Raw genomic sequence first — 20,329 nt, 5'->3', positions numbered from 1 at the left:
GTGCTTTGATAAAAATAAAGCAGAAAATGGGAATAAGCAATGACATTGGGATACAATTTTAAATAATCTGGTCAGTATAGGCCACCCTAAGATGATATTTGAGCAAAGATTTGAAGAAGTGGGGGAGAAAGCTACGCAGGGCACTGAAGACCATTGTTAAATCTTTTGGTTCAACAAACTCTTAATAGTTTATTACCATTATTCTTCCTTACATCTTTGGAAAGATTACACTTATTTTGAAATCTTGATATTCTATCTCATTAGTCCTCATTCATGTTAAAAGTGTTTCCTTGATGGCCTTCTGTAGTATGTGCATTTCTATAGATGTCTGTTTACTTTTGTGACCAACGCACATGGTGTCAGTTTATTCAGATTAAAAAGGTATAAGGAAGAGGCACTAAAGCCCAAGTCTTAGCCTATGTTACTCCTGGTGAATTTAAATTGAAGGAGGTGATCTGCCCAGGAACAGAGCCCAGGTTTTAGGGTGCAGTAGAATCCACCCTCTTCTGTTACTTTGCCCCATCTGGGTGACTATAGGCCTGATTCCCAACCACCCTTTGTCTCCTCCTGAGATTGATTTTTACCACTTGGTTATTTTTTTTTATTATTATTATTTTTTATTTATTTATTTATTTATTTTTTTGTAAACCTAGGGCCTACAGAGGGATAAAGAGAGAAGAAAGAAATGTTCAAGCACTGCCTACTGTGCTGTTAATCCCCACTGCCCTATTGTTATGCTGCAAACTTGATTTGGCCTGAGCTTTTTTTCCCCTCCTTTCAATTCCTTGGTGGTGATTGAGCAGGCAACAATCCAGCCAGGGCAGCTAGGGGGAGAGAAGAGAGCCAAATTCAAAAGCTCTTTTGCCAACTATTGCCCTCATAAGGTAACCTGGTTCTCTGGTCCTATGCCCCATGATATTACTTTCCACATGTAAACAAAGTCTCTACTGCCCAGATTACCTGCTTTGTCCCCTTCCCCTTTTTTCTTGCCCTTTTCTTTTGACATTATTTCCACAAATCCATGCTTGCCTCTCTTTTCTGAGGTTTTTCCATGGATGAGTTGGAGGCTGTGATCCAGTAGTCCATGCTGGTTTGCTGTTTTACCCAGGGCTCTCCCAATTCACCCTTCACACCTCTTACAAAAGGATTTCCCCTTCCATTACCTCCTGAAAAGCTCTAGTTAATGTCAGGAAGGAGCTTCTAATTGAGAACTTCACAGGTGCATTTTATTTTTCAACTTATTTGCCCCCTCACCGGCAGTTGAAAGTACTGGAATCTTCTTGAAAATTTCTTCTGTTAATCCTGTGAGAGGGCTCTCTTCCACCTTTCTTTCTGGGTTATCAGCCTTACTCTTCTTTACTTTCCTTCCTATACAGGTCCCTCCAATCCATATTTCATTTTGTATTTAGAGTTTTTCCTAAACTAGAAGTATGTTCCTGACCCTTTTCCCTTCAAAAAATCACACTCACCATCCAAAACGTCAAGTCCAAGGTCTTTTTTTGTGTGTGTGTATTATTTATGTATTTTTAAAAATTTCTTTGAACCATAATTGATTATACATATTTTGGGGGTTCAATGTTGAGATATGTTGACCAGATCAATATTATTAGCATATATATTGTTACAAATTGTACTTATTCTTTATGCCCCTTGTCCAATCTCTCCCTATCCCCCTCTACCTCCCCTCTCCCCACTCTAATTACCCTAGATTTCTTCTCTCCTTCTGAAAGAGTAATGGTTACTTTGTTGATTTGTTGCCTAGATGATCTGTCCAATGCTGAGAGGTGTGTTCAGGTCCCCCAACATTATTGTAGAGCAGATACTTCTTCTGTCTCTGGAATGGGCTTTGTGGAGAGAGACATCCTCTTCTTTTCTTTGGTCTCTGCTGGTGACTCTCCTTGTGTCAATGCACTCCAGTGACTGGCGGACCATCTGTGTGGTGGTTGTGGCATTTAGCCACTTTTGCAGCAACCATGGTTATTGTGGTGGCTGTGGTGGGCCACCCACATTGAGGTGATATTTTTGGCATGCTCCTTGGCACTGGCAGTGTACCTGGTTGCGGGAGGGGGTCTGGTCCCCAGCTTCATGCCTCAGGTCCCTGAGTGTGCCCCAAGGTGCTGGAGTGTGCCTGGGCCAGAACTAATTTTTTGTCCTTTGCTTACTTCTAAAATGGGGGATCTTCCTGTGGGGACCAGTACTTGAGCTGTGTGGTTTAGCTAAATTGCTGCTTTGCTGCTGATTCCCTAGGGAAGGCTTTTTGAGCAGCTCAGGTTGTAATGGTTGACTTTGTAGGTACTTCCGGCTCTCCAAAGACCTGGTGCACCTGTGTTCTGTAGAAACTAATCTGGACCTAAGTCTTTTCATCAAACTGCATCCCATGCAATTCTATATTCCTGACCAGTCTCCTCTGAGTGGTTCTACACTGCTTGGGGGGCAGATCAGCTGTCCTTGCTGTGTCCCAGTGTTCCCCCAGTTGGCCCATCTCCCTCACCACCCATGATGCAAACACTTCCCATGGGATGGGCTGTACACTGGTCCCTTGCAATGACTCACCAGCCTCTGAGTGGCTTTTTTTTCAGTTGTTGTGGCTCCTCGCTCCTATGTGGGTCCCTAGGAGTCCTATTAGTGGTCTTGCTGTCCTGGGGGCCACCAAGGCCCTCTTCTCCCCTGCCACCTCCAAGCAACTCCTTCCGAAGGGCACAGCTGTGGCTTTTGCCAGCTCCTGCTCCATGCGCTCAGCAGCTCCAGGCTTAAAGCAGCCACAGCATAAAATGGTCAGTTTTTTCTTTCTCTCATCATGGCTTCTTCCACCTTCATGCACTCTGTAGGCCTCTCCTCCTCTTCCCCTGAGCTCTAGCAGCCCCAGCTTGGCTATTGTTGATTTTTTATAGTTGTAAATTGGTTGATTTCTCAGAGAGAGTGATGCTGGGGACTGTCTATCCCATCATCTTGACTGGAAGATGGATTCAAGTCCAAGGTCTTAACAAAAGCATTCTCGGCCCTACTCAGTCCCACTCTGTGGTCCATCCAAGTCAAGTTACTTGTAGTTATCAGATAAGACTTGGCTTTCTTGTCTCTATCTTTTATTTATGTCTCTCTCATCCAGAATGCACCATCTGACTGAAGTCACTAGCACCCCCACTATATCTGTCAACATGCTGGTCTTTCTCAAATGTCAAATTTCATTCAGATTTTACCTCCTCTGGAAGGTTTTCTTTGACCTCTCCAAGCAGACTTACCCCCCACTTACTGATGTTACAATAACATATGAATTGGTAAAGGGCCACAAAAAATGATACATTGTATAATACTGGATATGCTAATTATCCTGATTTTAGCATCACATATTGCACACAGGTATTGATACTCAACTCTGTACCCTACAGATATGTACAATCATTACCATAAAATAAAAAAAAAATTTAAAGTGTAAAAAAAAGACAAACAGTAACATTTTCTGACCTGTGTTTTTACACTTTCTATTTCTAAATTGTTTGTAGTCTCTTTTCTCAAATAGACTCTAAATTCCAAGAGAGAATTTATTTCCAACTCATCTTGTTTGATAGTAGTAACAATTTTATAAAATTGAGTGAAGAGGAAGTATGTAAATCCTTTAGGTTCCAAAGGCTGCATCATAGCATCGTCTCCATGACTAAAATCATTCAACTTTAAGGTGACTGCAACCCTGTGAGACCCTGAGCCAGAACAATCCAGCTGAGCTACACCTGGGTTCCTGATGCTCAGAAAATGTGTGAGATAATAAATGTTTAAACTGGGGTTTTTTTTGTGGTAATTTGTTATGCAGCAATAGATATCTAATATACCCCCTCCCTTTCCTGTTGTATTCAAGAAGCACACAATCACACTCATCAAAAAACATGGAAAATGGCATACCAGCCAGCAGCCAAAAAAACCCAACATAGAAAATGGTATTGAGGCTTTATTTGACATGTGTGTTCACACACGCACATATACACATCCTTCAGGTATTTCCTGTTTTGTCATTTTCTGGACATTTGTCTCTTTCTACTGCTTTGGACTCTTTAATCACTGGATAGGAAGAAGGAATTATAGCCCTATCAAATTCACATCCAAAGCTCTTGCAAGTCACTAGTACCCACATGCAGAAATACAAGAGAGGGTTCAGATGAGTCTAAGTCATAACTCATAACCTAGAATAGAGGTCAGCAGACTTTTTTCTGTAAAGTGCCAAGTAGTAAATACTTTAGGATATGCAGGGCACATATGAGACTCTGGCTGTCTTTTTTTTTTTTTTTTTTTTTTTTTTTCTAATAATGCTTTAAAAATTTAAATTCTTAGCCTATAGGCCATAGTTTGCCAATACTTATCCTAAAGCTAAGAAAGATTCTTCTGTCCTGGTAGCAGTCTTGACACATATTGACAATTGTTCTCATTTCAATCCCATAACCAGGAAGGAAAAAATCTAAGAGAGCTACCCACTGAAATGGAATCTACTTTTGTTCTTTTATTTATATGATGAATACTTTTTAAAGGTAAAATAAATCAATTATATAAAATATATAGAAAAAATAAGCACTATAAGATTAAGTAAACTCAATTGCATTTAGTATTTTTCATAGTTATTACCATGCGTAACTGTTATTGCAAAGTACAACTTTGTATGTTGCTTTCTCATTCTGTATTATAGCCAAATAAAATTTTATGCTGCCATAGTTCCTATAGTCATTACTTGCGATAACTAATATGTTTATAGTGGATATACATTTTACTGTTTCTTTTATCTTTAGTTTGGTTTCCAAGTTTTGTAACAAGGAACTACTCTCAAGTGAATATTTTCATATCTTTACCTTTTATACCATATTCATTTTGGAGGGATAAACTTCTATAATTAAAACATACAGAATTGTTAACTACAGGAAAGAAAAGAACAAAATAATTGAAAAATTTTTTTCATATTTTTACCGAACAAAATAATTGAAAAAAGTTTTCATATTTTTACCAACCAAAACTCTTTTTAATAATCCATGCAATAATTTGAAAAGGATGTTTATGTTAATAGACATGACAGTATACACACACACATGCCCTCAAAGCTTCAAGGAAAACTCAGTGTTCAGCCTGCAATATTCTGAATCTTTGCAATTAATTTACCCCCCCCAAAATAATGAGAATAAAAACTTTAATAAAAATTAAAATATGCATCAAAATATTTGCAATTCAGGCAAAGCTATAAACAGAGGTAGTCTTAAATCCTTTACTAGAAAAGAAACAAAGCTTTGAAAATAAAAGGTCATAAAAAAAAGACAATGCTTAAAGAAAGCAGAAGGGACATAATGAATAAAGATAAAAATAGGGAACAACAAAAACAAAACTAGTTGGGATAATAAATCAAATCAGAGATTGCTTCTTAGAAAAAGTAAATCAGAAACATTAATAAAACTGTGACAAATCTAATGAAAGAGGAAATATACCTTAATATTAGAAATAAGAGAATTGGTCCTGAGTAGTGAAAATAATATTCTACCCCAAGTGGAGCTATGTTTACTTCAGGAAAGGGAGGTTTCTACCAGGAAAATTGTGAATGCAGCCGAATAAAACTTTGGGTTAGTAGAGAAAAAGTACATGATTGTCTCAACAGATGTTGTAAACTAGCCAATAAAACCAAACAATAATTCTCTTTAAAGATTCTAAAAATAAAAATAGAAGTTCTCCAAGTAACATACTCATTACTTTTAATGGTAAATCATTTCTCATTTAAAACCAAGAACAAGAAAGCCCATTAACTCCATCATACATATCATTGTTTAGAAGTTCTGGCCAATGCAATAAGACTAAAAATAAATCCTTTGCAAGAAGGCAAAGAGTTTACATAGTAGTACTAAATAAAAATTAAATAAAACTAAAAACATCATGTTATTGATATAAAGACAACATAGCAAAAATATTTTTTCACAAAACATTTTATTACTATAATTGCTATTTTACTTACAATTTTTGGCAACATTAACAAAAAAATAAATTTCATCTGAATGAATAAGCAAGCAAAATAGACAAGGAAATTCACAAAGGGCAATAACAAAATAGTAATCTTGACAGATATTCAATATATTTGTAAACAAAACAAAGTGACATTGCCATAAAAAAAATAGAAGTATCGATAGAAAAAGCAGAGAAAGCTCCTGAAAGAACTCTACTCACTATACTAATTTTCTTTTGGTTACAGGCACATAAATTGACTCAAGCTAGCTCAATGCTAAAAGAGAAGCAAAGCCCTTGATGATGATCTCTTCCCAGTTTTTTAATGAAAACCTAGGAAATTTTACTAGATTGGAGAGGGAAGAAAGGGGTAGGGAGAAGTAAAGTGCCTTTCAAGAGGAGAAGAAAGTAAGTTTAAAAAAAAAACAAAAGGTGGGGGGAAAGGGAGATTTCAGTGTCATTCTAAGAACCTTGATGAAATTCAATGAACCAAAGGAAAGTGTAAATTAGTGAGGTAGCAAGCTATGCAAGCCTAGGGTAAGAGCATTCTAAGAAAGAATAGCATGTGCAAAGTCTTTGGATTAGGAAAAAATGTGATTTGCTTAAGGAAAAGCAAGGCCAGTGTGTCAAAAATAGTGCATCAGTGGGGAACATGGTAGAGAGTGGTAGAGAGAAGGTAGGCAGAGGCCAGATTACTGGAACCTGTGGTTGGCAATAAATGACAATCTGTATTTCTTAGGAGCATGCTTTAGTGAAATGGCAAACATTACAGTGTTGATAATATTAAGCAATCACAAAAACATAGAACTAAAACGATATTTCATATTTTTACCATAGAAACAGAATAAAGGAGGTAAGTATGCAAAAGATTACAGATCTGTACACAGCAGGATTTTCCACCTGAGATCAGAACAAGTGGGACACACACACACACACACACACACACACACACACACACACTTTCTATGCCTAAAGAAAAAGTTCAGACTGAAATTTTAGCAAAGTACCTTGGTCCAAGAAAACTAATTGAAAGGACTAGTAAAATGTTCAAGGTGCAAATCAATCAAGCATCAAACAAATAAATACAACAGAATCAATGAATCTACAGTCAGGAAATTATCTAAAATGTGCACAATATACTCACAACTTCTGTGTTATCTGCAGTCCCTCCCCCCCTCCTTTTTTTTTGGATGGCTGGCCAGTACAGGAATATCAAACCCTGGACCTTGATGTTATCAGCACCATGGTGTAACTAACTGAGCTAACCAGCCAGGCCCATCCTCCCCAAGCCTTTGATGATAATCTCTTTTCAGCTTTTTGTGAAAGCTTAGGAAATTTAACTAGATTGAGGAAGGGAGAAAGAAGTGGGGAAAGATAAGGTACCTTTAAGAAAAAGGCAAGGAAAAAAGTAGACATTTCTCCAGACCTATGTCATCTATAGCCAGGATGTCAGACTCCTTGACTGGTGAACAGAGGCTGCTGGGCACCCGGGTCAGGGTGGAGAAACAAGGGATGGCACTATAACATGCCCAGGAAGACAACCCTGGGAACCCACAGAAGCAGTCAAAGCTGCTGATGTTCAGGAACCAATACTTAAAAGGGTATTCCACAGTTCTGTGAAATTATCCCTGGGGAGGGCAAGGAATAAAGGTACCCCCATACTACAGGTTAGAAAATAGGATAGATTAGATAAAGGATATTAACTCTAAGACTTAACACTTATTAAAATAAATGGGACGTTTCTGGCACACTAATGTGTCAAGTAAGACCAAAACAGTATTGGTGTGATAAATTAGGAAATGATACATACAAGAAAAGAGTAACTGTTAACCATAATACACTCATGCCCAAGGCAAGACAGAAAACTGAAAGCTTCACATTTTCAATTAGGGTAAGACACATGTGCACAGAAAAATATAAGAAAAAGCCCTGTATGGGTTTAATACTAGTCAGTCACCCTGGGCTATTTTTGTCCACTGTACCTACTGTTCTCAGACAAGCCCTCATTCCAGCTTAATAGTGGGAGAACTAAATTTAGTTCAGTCCATGAACTGAACAGATACCATTTGTTTGGCCCTTTTCAGTTAAAACTATGGGTCCAGTACAGTTCAAACTATGGATGTCAGGGTTCCTTTCCCTTGAGACATTTAACTTGCTTTACTGCTGTGACTGAGGGGGATATGGCCAGTTCATTCTCCACTAACAGCTTGTCATAAGGGAGAGGGGAGCGAATCTAATTTCCCTTTAAATCACTCAACAGGAAGTCTGCTAGCACCAGGCCCCAGTCATCTGAAGCCAATGATACACAGCAGCTGTTTGATGTCTGCAGGGGTCCCTCACCAAACTCAGGCATTTTACTTTGAATGGTTTTGCTTCCTTGAATGTTCATGGATTAGGTAAAGGCACTCCAAGACAGTTTTCCTTCTGCTTTGGCTCCAAGACCGCAGTGAATAAATGTGTGCCTATCCCTCAACTGGGACAAGGAGCCGCTGCTCTCCCTTGACTCACCTCCATCTTCCTGATCGCAATTCCTGGTATAGCTTCTCCCTCAACTACACACCCAGGCTTTCAAAACCAGGTTATTTTATACCAGCACAACAGAGGCACTTCTGGGACTTCAGCAGCAAATGGGCCAGGCCATAACAAAGCCATTCCAGTCTGACTAGAGTTAATAGCAAAATCTTTAAAACACGGAAAAAATTGAAAATAAAACTAAGTACTTCTAAATCTACAAATTCTATATAGAAAAGAGCTTTCACACTTAAGAGTAACATAAAACACCAAAAAAATAAATAAGTTTCCTTTTTCTCTCTCTCTCTCATACAAACACCTTTCATGTGTTAAGTCAGATAGTTAACATGAAAACCAGGTAATTTAAAATAACACCTAAGTTCAGATCAAACAATATTGCATATTATGAGGTTTTAAAAACTTATAATCCATTCGTTTTGCTATTTTTGGTACTATTAAATAATGTATGGTATGTATTTTTTATATTTATGGGGATTTTGATTTAAATTGATTGGTTTTGACTTGCTTCAGATTTACTGAAACTAAAATTAATGAGGGTTTTCTAAAGTCCCACTTTTAGTCCTGGGGGGTGATGGTTCCGAGTCAGATGTGCTCACAGTAATGGATGCTACTTCCACTGATCCTGGTTGAAGAGGTCCCACTGATACTTGAATAACAACTTTTGTTTCAGGAGGCAATCCTTCTAGTTGTGCAGGCTTCTTAAACATTTGATGACACAGGGTCTTGTGCTCCATTTTCTCCTTGAAAGTTAAAAACTGTAGCCGGCATTTAGAACAGTGGTGAACACTCTTTTCCCAGTGCCTCCTATAATGACTCATGTATGGTGTTGCAGTTTTGAAAATTTTGAGACAAAATGGACAAAGCAAATTCTTAGTGTTTTCATGGCACGTTCTAAAATGTGTTTCCACATCAGCAAAGGCCGACGATCTGTAACTGCAAGCCTGGCACACATAGGGCATTTCCCCAGGTTTATGATTGTCCTTCATGTGTTGTAAGAGAACCTGATCTGTTTCAAATGACAATTCACAGATTTTACAGACTGCAGAGGGCTCCTGGGTAGTGTGTACACTTTCAATGTGACATTGCAGCTGGAAAGGATTTGGAAACTGTCGGTGGCAGTGCTGGCAAGTGGTGTGGTTTTCCCAGCTGTCACTCTTCTGCTTCTCAAGTTCCAAGTGGTGCTTCATGTGATTCATAAACTTAACATTTTTTAGAACTTTCAAGCAGCTGAGGCATTTAAAGGTTGTGTGAGTCTTCTGTTCTGGGTGCCCATCTCCTTTATGCTGTCCATAGTAGAAGTCACTAAGTGACACAATAAGATTTCCTTTCTTGGGAGCAAAGGTCTTGCTCTGACTTGCTACACTCAAAAAATCTGTTTTTGCCAGTCCATTTTCCCTATTAAGATTTACAGGCTTGAAATGGACACTGTCCTTTGGAAAAGCTGTTGGAAAAGAGGCTCCATTCTGAACATGGCTTAATGAGGTATGAACATCACTTGAGGGTGTATTTTGCTGAGTATTCACTGTATGAAAGATATCTGAGGGGGACAAAGCTGGAGAATATCCCCCTATGATTCCATCACTGAGTTTAGGCTTTTTGGAATTTATGCTATTCACTTCAGAAGTGGAAAGTTGCTTTGATAAACAAGGACTTTCATTCATACCTCCTACTGAAAGTGCTGCTCTTACTGGATGATGCAATGAACTTTTGAATGTAACCAAAGGAGAACATAACTCTGAAGAGCTGTTAGGCACGACTTGTGGTGAATTGCTTTTATAATCAGGTTTAGACAAAGGCTCAATAATAATAGGACTATCTCTTGACCTCAATTCAGATTGAGAAGCTGGCAAGACAGTCACTGCTTCTGATGTATGACTTGCAGGCTGCGATTTGGGAGCATTATCTTTTCTACGGTGACGATACTTTTTTCTCCTTGAACATGAACCTGGGGTGACTCTGTTCAAAATGTTTGAAACAACTGGCTTTGAATTTGAGGTCACCCCAACAAAAATAAGCTCAGCATCTTCATTTACGTGTTCCACTCCAACAAAGATCAGTTCAGCATCTTCATCATCTACTTGTTTGGCTTCTTTTACATTCTTCTGTGGTTCTGGCTCTCTTTCTTCCTCACGTAACATTTGTGGTTGTTCCATTTTCTAACTTTTTTATTCTTGAAGGGTGTGACCACAAGTTCCAGTGCTTCCTTGATATAAACTGCCACCTAAGTACAAACACACTATTAGTAAGTACAAAAAAATGCACTATGTTATGTAATTCTCCTCCAAAACTCTAAGATAGTTATAAATATCCTTCTTTTACAGATAAAGACACTGGGACTCAAAGAGGATAAACGACAGCTTAAAACCTATGACACAAGATCAGGTCTCTGTGACTCCATAATTATTACTTTGCCCTATATTGATTATGATGTCTTCCATTTAAAAAAACAAAAACAAAAACAAAAAACCCTTCAGCAACTAATCCTAGGTGAAATCATATGGAAGGAAAGGAATTTTTACAAAGGCACCACTGTACAGTATTTAGAAGCGTGGGCTTTGGAGTTGGAGAAAATTAAGCTGGAATCCTCAGTCTGCCACACACCAGCTGCATCTTATTTAGTAAATATTTTATTTTAAATGATTTTCGGTTCCTTGAAGGCAAAAATTCTTATTTCTTAGACTTAAGGTAACAGCTATTTTTTAAAAGCATCAACTACTTAATGGCATCTTACTTTGTAGTAGAACTAAATTTATATTAAATGCACATGTCAATTGATTCATACATACTAATTTCATAAAATTTAATATAGAAAAGAGGTGTCAAATTTATAGAGTAAGAGTATCTAGCCAACAAATAGCATAGGGAGATGTCAAGTGCTTAACACATGCCAGGCAGACAAACTAGGAATGAACACTCTTGATAATCTCATTCTAACTCATGGCCTTAATTAAAATCCATTCACTGATCTCTCCTAAATTTCTCCCTCCAGTCCTGACTTCCCCACTGCACTTAAATACAACAGTGCTTCCTCCCTTAGCCCACCTCAATCTCTTCTCCACATGGCAGGCAGAGTGATTCTGTTAACAAGTCAAATCATATCACTAGTCAGTTCAAAATCCTCCAATGCTTTTTGATTCACTCAGAGTAAAAGGCTAAGTCCTTCCAATGCCTATAAGACCAAGCTTCCAACATCGCATGCTGCCTACCAGATATCTCATACTCCTCTCCCCAACCCACTTCACTCTAGCCACATAACCTCCTTGCTATTTTGGGGGGGGGGGGCAGCTGGCCAGTACAGAGATCAAACCCTAGACCTTGGTGTTACCAGCACCATACTCTAACCAACGGAGATCCCTCTTTGCTATTTCTTGAATGCATTAGACTCTTTACCTTGCTCAGGGCCCTTGTATATGATACTCCCTCTAATATGATTGCTCTTCATCCAGATACCTGTATGGCTGACTCCTCACCACCTTCCAAGTACTCTTCTCAGTGAGGTTCTCAAACATTCCGACCAACCTCTAACTCATACTCCCAATCTCTCTTCTCTTTTCTTTTCACTTTCAAGCCCTATTATAACTTTACTTATTTATCTTGATTATTTTCTACTGTCCATCCACTAGAACATAAACTCCAAAGGGCAAGGATTGCATCTTTTGTTGACTATTTCATCCCCATCACTAAGAACAGGGCCTGGCACAGCACAGGTACTCAACAAGTACAGAATTTGTTAAATGAATCAATAAAGAGTAGTATCTCAATAAGATCCTTTATTTGTAGAGCAGATTGTGCTCCACTGATTCCACATTTTCTACAAATTTACTCTGAGAACCTTGTCCAAGTTGGAAATTCTGTAGGCTAATAAAGGATTTAAAGCTGCTAGCTTTTTACAAACATTTTTGACCACACCCAATAGTAAAAAAAAAAGGTTATATGGAGTCCCACTATATAAGCACAAACACATATAATAATTGTCTTTACTACATAGAATGCATTCTAATATTTTCTATTTCATTTCTATGACCCATAAAATCAGTTAAGACTAATCAATCGGTCACTACTAGTGGTTTGAAAAACATTGGTCTAAAGCTAGCAAAATGTAGGTGCTTTAAACTATGGTTCATAACTCACCAATTTCTGAACATGTCAGGATTGACTGTAGCCAAATGTGGACCCCTCAAACCAACATAATCCAATGTATAAAAATTAAATTGGCATCCAATATGTGCCATGCTTGTTGCATTAACTTTAATTAGGATATCAGCATCAATTTTGGAACTATTCATAATATTTATTCCTGTAAATAGGTGCATCAACTTGGAAGTGAATTAAAAAAGAAATACAATATTAACCATAATAAAAATTATGTATCCTTTTCCTCACTTATTCCAAAACTGTATTTTGTTTGCCCAATGCCAGTTAGATACTGTGCTAAGCACTGAGTAAATAGACAGTAATGAATCGATGAAGCTTACACCTGGTGTGTCATGAATAGTGATTTACAAGTTCAAAACTAAGATCAAGTAGGTAATTAAATAAATCAAATAGATATGAAATGCCAGAAAAAATATGAGGCAGATTCGAATACATCTCTTTGGAGTTAACTGAAACTGGTTTGGTCTGTCTGTATAAGACTTCAAGACCTTAAGTCCAGGATGATGCCACCTAGCCCAGTGTTTCTCAACCTAACACTATTGACATTTTTTACCAGATAATTCTTTGTTGTGGGGTGCTGCTGGGTGCACTGCAGGATGTTTAGCAGCATCCCTAGCCTCTACCCTCTAGATGCCAGTTGCAATCCCCCAGTTGTGGCAACAAAAATGGCTCCAGGCATTACCAAATGTTCTGTGGGAGAACTGCCCAAATCTAACCTTCTTCTTAGGATCACTTCCACATTTCCAGTAACTACCTTCTGGGTAATTCTACACGTATGCCCTAACATCTTTTATAAAGAAAAAATTCTAAATCAGAATTATTAATATTTTCCCTGATATCATAAAAATCAGAAGATAATTTTACAACTAATATGGACATCAGATTTATATGAGGATGGATTTTTAAAGCCCCCAAAAGTTTATGATTTACCTAAAGTTATATGGAGGGTTTGTAGACAGAATTAGCACCAAAATGCATAACTTCTAAATTCTAGTTCTGTGTTCTTTCCACTAGAACTCTGACTTAACATATGCTTATTTCTGATAATGTTGCTATTAACTGCTTAGTCTCTAAGAATTAAAGTGTCTCGCTGGATTCATTTGTTTCCTCTCTCTTTTTTTTTTTCTACTTACTTAATAAGCATCTCCATCTATTTTTTAAAACCTGTTCAAACCTCCCCAACCTCCCATCAAATTAGTCATAGAACCTTATAAGTTCAAATTAGTCACAGAACCTTATAATTCTAAATAACTTTTAGAGCATTGCTAATTCTAACTACCTTTCATTTCCATTCCTATTAATGCCCCCCCACAGTCCCAACTTCTAGGTGTAGGTCTACTGGTTATCTCATGTTTGTACACTTGTACTAGATTCCAAATTGTTCTGTCTCTTCTCTCTGACCTTCAAATTATACAGCACACCACCACTAGATGGATCTTAAAAGACCACTAAGCTGTCCAGTTGGCTCAGTTGGTTAGAGCATAGTGCTAATAACACCAAGGTCCAGGGTTCAATCCCTGCACCGGCCCCAAAAAAAAAAAAAAAAAAAAAAAAAATTAAATGTTAAATAAAGAGAATACATTTTAGATTATGCTATGGACTGAACTATGTCTCCCACACACACACACAATTTTTTTTTTTTGTCCTTTTTGAGACTGGCCACACCGTGCTCAGCCAGTGAGTGCTGTGAGCGCACCGGTCATCCCTATATAGGATCCGAACCCGCGGCGGGAGCACTGCTGTGCTCCCAGCACCGCACTCTCCCGAGTACGCCACGGGCTTGCCCCCCCCCCAAATTTATATGCTGAAGCCATAAACCCCAATGTGATGATATTTGGAGATGGGGCCTTTAGGAGGTAATTATGTTTAGATGAGGTCTTGAAGGTGGGCCCTTATAAGAAGTAACACCAAAGACCTTGCTTTCTCTCTGTCTGTCTGCCATGTGAGGACACAGGAAGAAGCAATCCTCTACCAGCTAGGAAGAGAGCCTCACTAGGGAACCATATTGGCCAGCACCTTGATATTGGACTTCCCACTCTCCAAAACTGAGAAATAAGTTCGTGTGTGTGTGTGTGTGTGTGTGTGTGTGTGTGTGTGTGTATAAACAAACAAACAAACAAACTGGGTTCCAATAACACTGGACTTTCATCTAGCTGATCTTTGGCTGTTGTCTACATTGACCAACTCTCCAACCAACCATTCAAGATGAAAAAAGAAAAGTAGAGCAAGAACCAGGAATAAAGCTAATAAGCTAATGGATGAGTTCATTCAGAACAAGAGTTGCATTAGACCATAGAAGTTTTCTTATTAATTCTCTCTAGGTGTCCAGAGACCATTCTCCACAAATGTCCATCAATGAATGGATGGATAAATCCTTATTTTCCAATTTACCAGAATCTTCAAATATTGGGGTGGGGAGGTGCAAAAACCTACTAGATCTAAGAGATTTGTCCTCAAAACTCAATTCATACTCCCACTAAGGAAGCCGCTAAGGGCCATGGGAGGAGCCAATGGGAGGGTTCCATTCTCAGGGGCAGCTGAGAGGCTGATGGGTGATGACCTACCTTTCAGGTTATTCCTCTACATTCAAACAATGGCACTTCTAATGGGTCTTTGTTACAGCCACACACCAGCTGTTTTCAAGCATCAGTGCTTCTTGAGTAACTTCTGAGATTAGATCTTAGGCCACCAAGACTCCTCTGGTACCTATCTCCACCATCTTCCCTCGTGGATAAGTCTCTTCACCTCACTGCTGCTCCTCAAAACTCCTGCCTCACCCACCCTCTATCCACAGCACTCTTATCCCTCCCCTACCAAAAACTATGCAAATTTGCTGTCTTAGAATTTATTGCCCAGGCCGGCCTCGGGAGAGTGTGGTGTTGATAACACCAAGGCCCCGGGTTTGGATCCCATATAGGGATGGTTGGTTCACTCACTGGCTGAGCATGGTGCTGACAACACCAAGTCAAGGGTTAAGATCCCCTTACCGGTCATCTTTAAAAAAAAAAAAAAAGAATTTAATGGAGGAAATGGGAGCTACATAAGATCCTTAAAACTGCAGGAAACATTTGCATTCCATCCTAGGGCAACTAATAAAACAAAAAAATGTTTTTCATAAATATTTTAAAATAAGTATTTCTTCATAAATAAGCTTAGAATGGTAGAGGAGTATAGAATAGGGTTTAAACTAGCCTGGGAATGTAGGAGGGGTACAACTATTAAACCAAGGTTGTACCTTATCAAAAGACATTACAATTTCTATAGACTAGACTGAGAGAAAAATCAAGAATTTACAGTCCTCACCATTTCCACTCTTGTTACCTCCCTGACCTCTTTTCCCACTAGTCTAACCTTCATTCACTCCAATCCAGCCACAGTGGCTTCCTTGCTACTCCTTCAGGGTCTCCACCTGACACTGCTGTCCCCACGGCTAACATCTTCTTTAAGTACATATCCAAATTTATTTTCTCCATGAGACTTACCCTGACTACCCTATCTAAAACTACAATACTACTATCTCCCCAACTTCTAATCCTCTAACCCTGCTCTATTATTTTTTTCCTAATTCTATAATATCACCTTTCATTTCACCAGAGAATTTATGTATTTATTATGTTTACTATCTTCTTCCACTGGACTGTCAGTTTCTTCTGTTGCAGTAGTTTTGGGTTTTTTTGTTGTTGTTGTTCATTTTTTGTCTGCTTTGTTCACTGATCTCTCTCAAGTGCCTAGAGCTGTGCCTGGTACACAATAAGCACTCAAATATTCACTAAAGAAAAATCGTTATCTAGAAGGAGTTAGAAATAAATTCAATGAAAAAAACATGGACTGAGGGATGAGATAGGAAATGTTCAAACTTGGAAAAGAGCCAATTTTCTTCAAGTCTGGGAGCCACTGAGGTGTACTGTTATATAGCAAATGTGAGAACCCTGCAATCCTGGGGTTCAGAAGAAGAATGCCTATGGCCAGACCTCATCATGGGGACCAACAGTTTGGGGAAGCCTTTTCTCAGAACAGTATGGTTAGAATCCTGCATGGGATCTTTTCCCAAGCAACAGAATCAGCCATTTTCCCTTTTATTTTCCTTCTTCCAAAGAGAAGAATCTTGGTCAGAATAATCTACAAAGGAGATATGAGCAGGGTGGCAGTTCAATCTAAAAGTGGTCTGTTACTTCACGGCTAAGTTCTTTTTCTAAGGTTGAGTGTTTAGAAAGGGTTTGGAATTGTCAGGTGAGCGAAGAATGGTATAAAGAGGGGTTGTGGAAGACCATAAAAAAGACAACTGAAAAGAAAAACATGACAATTCCAGTTTGTTAAATGACTGGCAACAGAGTGAGGTCAGCAAGATTGGTGGGAAAAGGACCTATAAATAGCTGCTCTTTCATAAAAGCAAAGAGAACACAAGCAAAAACTGTAAAATCAAGTATTTCAGGTCCTGAATATTAACCAAAGACTTGCAAAATTTGGAGGATTTTTGTGTTAAATAGTTTGGTAGTTCCTCAAAAAGTTAAACATAGAATCATCACATGACCCCACAAGTCTACTTCTAAGTACGTACCCCAAAGAACTGAAAACAGGTACTCAAACAAGTATATGTACTCACTTATAGCAGTTATTCATAACAACCAAAAGGTAGAAACAACACAAATGTCCATCAATGGATGAATAGATAAAACAAATTATGATATATACACACAATGGAATATTATTATGCCATAAAAGGAATAAAGTACTGATACATGTTATAACATGGATGAACCCTGAAAACATGCAAAGTGAAAGAAGCCAGGCACAAAAGATCACATATTGTATGTTTCATTTATAGGAAATATACAGAATAGATAAAGCCACAAAGACTAAACAGAGATTGGTGGTTGCCAGGTGATGGGAAATGTGAAATAGAAGAGAAACTGCTTAATGGGTAAGGGGTTTTACTTTGGAATGATGGAAATGTATTGGAACTAGGTAGAGGTGGCAGATGTACAATATCATGAATGCACTAAATGTCACTGAATGTTCACTAATTTATCTTTTAAATGAAGAATATGTATTTCCTTTTTTTAAAATTTATTTTTTCATTGTACATGTTTATGGGGTACAGTTTGTTGTTTCAATATATGCATATATTGTATTATTATCTAATCATAATATTCAGTGTATCTATCACCTAAACACATTATCATTTCTTTGTGTTTATAACATTTAAGATCCTCTTTTCTGGCTATCTTGAAATACACAATACAATATTATTAGCTATTGTCACCTTATGCACCAGAACTTCTTCCTATCTAACTCTAACTTTGTAACTTTGTACCAGTGTATGAACCTTCCCCCCACCCACTCCCTCCTCCCTTTCCCTGCCTCTGATAACCACTATTCCACTATTTCTATGAACTGTTCAAACTGGCGATTTTATGTTATGTCACTTTCACTTCAATAAATTATTTTTTAAATAAATATGAATATTAGTTTACCACACAGAAATAATTACAAGGAAATACTATGAACAATTCTATACCAACAAATTAGATAACCTAGATGAAATTAACAAGTTCCTAAAAAGACACAAACTACTGACCTGACTCAAGAATAAAGAGAAAATATGAATAGATCCAAAACAAGTGAAGAGATTGAGTTGATAATCAAGACTTCCCCAAATAAAAGCCCAAGATCAGACGGCTACATTAGTGACATCTATCAAATGTTCAAAAAAATAATTAACACCAATCCTTCATAAACTCTTCCACAAATTACAAGAGGAGAGAAAACTTTGCAACTCATTCTATGAGGCCAGTAGCACTGATAAGAGAAAGGGTACTGATATAAACAAACTAACCCCATGTAACGAATACACATTTACCCTGAATGAGCCACTTAAATACATTTGCTGAAATCTTAGGGTAGTATGTGTCAATCTACTTAGAGTATCAATCTACTCTAGCCTCATAAAATGATAAAAGAAGTCAGCTTTACATAACTTAACATCTAACAGTATGGTGATCTTAGTTACTTTTTTTCCCTTCAAGGGATCAAGTGAAAGAATATCACCACCACCCTCTACCTTTTTAAGGAAGCAATTTAGAGGGCTCCAGAATTATCTAAATCAACAATTGGCCTCAATTTATCATACATATTCAGGTTCCCTCAGGAAACACTAAGTAATAATGTGTTAGCTCAGGAGAGAAGAAACAAAAACTGAAGTATAAAAGATAAAACCTTGCACCTTATTATAGAGACCTCTCTCCTCTTACCTCAAGCGTACACCGAAACTTTTATGAACTTGAGAAATTCCAGGCAGAAGGTCACATCCTTGAGGTAACCACAAAGAAGGATTAGGGTTACTTACGTGTCACAAGAATATTTTAGGACTGCCTACCTGACATTGCCATTTGGATGTTTATCAAGCATCTCACGCTTACCTAGTACACAGAATTGAACTCCTCTCCCCCAAATCTGCTCCTCCAATCTACTCTACCTCGCTAAAGAAAACACCTCACTGGCAAACTGCCCAAATCAGGGGGACTTCATTAGGGTCCAGGGGCTTCATTACAGTTCAGGCAGACACACAGTAAACAAGAGAAACAAACCATGCACTGCAGACAGGGAAGAAAGGCCAATAAATGAATTTTCAAATGCTTTAAACGCTTAAGGGGTCTGGATCTGAAGATCTCTAGAATAGGGACCGGGCAGGGTTTACAAAACTGGTTTGACTGTTAAACGCACTAACCGCCACAACGAACCTCCGCGGGGGGTGGGGGAGGGGAGGGCATGAGGAGCCACGACAAGACCTTCTCCAGGAGCCCACGGCTGGGGACGCCTCCCGAGAAGGAGGGGAGGCAGGCTGAAAGTGGCGCCTGCTGAGATTAGCGACGGGGGTGTGCGTACGGGGGTCCTGGGACCCGCTGGGGGCCGTCTCCCTGACACTCCTTTCAGAAGGCCGCGCCACTGGAAAGGCTGCTCGGGCAGCAGAGGGCCAGGCGCGGTGTCGCGGGACCTGCGGAACTGCGGCTGTGGAATCCCTCCCATCTCTCAGGAAATGCTCGAGCCGCGCCACTCCCCCCGTCCTCACCAGTCCCCGTCAGCAGCGGTCCCCGACATGCCGGCGACTTACCGGCCCCAGAGGCTCTCCTTCGGCGAAGCCCGCGGCGACAACGCCTCCTCAGGCCCCAGGCGCTGCAGACGCCGCCGTCGCCCTCGCACGCGCGCCCGTGCAACCTGTGATTGGCTGCCAGGTGCGGGCGCGCGATTGGCGCTATCGGATTGGCCGTGAGGCCCAGACGGGCTGGGCGCATGAGCGCGCTCTGGCGCCCCTGGTGGCGACCATTGGGTGCTGGGTCAGGCTGAGAGGGGAAAGGGCCCCTGCGATGCCCCTGAGCCCCTGGAAGGATCTTGGGCCTTGGGCCATCAAGGTTCCAGAGCCGGCTCTGGGCCTGGGTGGGCTCTCGGTCCATCAGGGCCTACGTTTGCTCACCAGGAGTCCAGCTGTCTTAATCCTCAAGTGTGGACCTTTTTCCATAAAAGCACTACCTGACTGCCCCATGCTTAAAGAACTTGACCAAGCAACTGAGACTTGACACACAACCTCTTGAAGTTGCATCTGGAGTCAATCCAATCCAACCTGCCACCTGTTTTTATACAGCTTGCAAGTGAGCTAAGAACAGGTTTTACATTTTTTTAATAGATG

General features: G+C 39.3%; 1 protein-coding gene across 1 annotated transcript; it reads right to left on the bottom strand.

Annotated features, from left to right (window-relative positions):
• Positions 1-8,952: 8,952 nt before the first annotated feature.
• Positions 8,953-19,816, bottom strand: ZNF280B (zinc finger protein 280B). The gene is made up of 2 exons (XM_008591127.1): positions 19,757-19,816; positions 8,953-10,711 (listed from the first exon to the last, which is right to left on the bottom strand). The coding sequence occupies exon 2, from the start codon at positions 10,641-10,643 to the stop codon at positions 9,018-9,020; it is 1,626 nt and encodes a 541-aa protein (XP_008589349.1). The 5' UTR covers positions 10,644-10,711; positions 19,757-19,816; the 3' UTR covers positions 8,953-9,017.
• Between the last annotated feature and the right edge of the window lie 513 nt (positions 19,817-20,329).

Source organism: Galeopterus variegatus, unplaced genomic scaffold (genome assembly GCF_000696425.1).
Source record: "Galeopterus variegatus unplaced genomic scaffold, G_variegatus-3.0.2 Scaffold6675, whole genome shotgun sequence".
Lineage (NCBI taxonomy): Eukaryota > Metazoa > Chordata > Mammalia > Dermoptera > Cynocephalidae > Galeopterus > Galeopterus variegatus.
The sequence above is the reverse complement of the archived record's forward strand: the minus strand, read 5'-3'. Positions and strand labels throughout refer to the sequence as shown.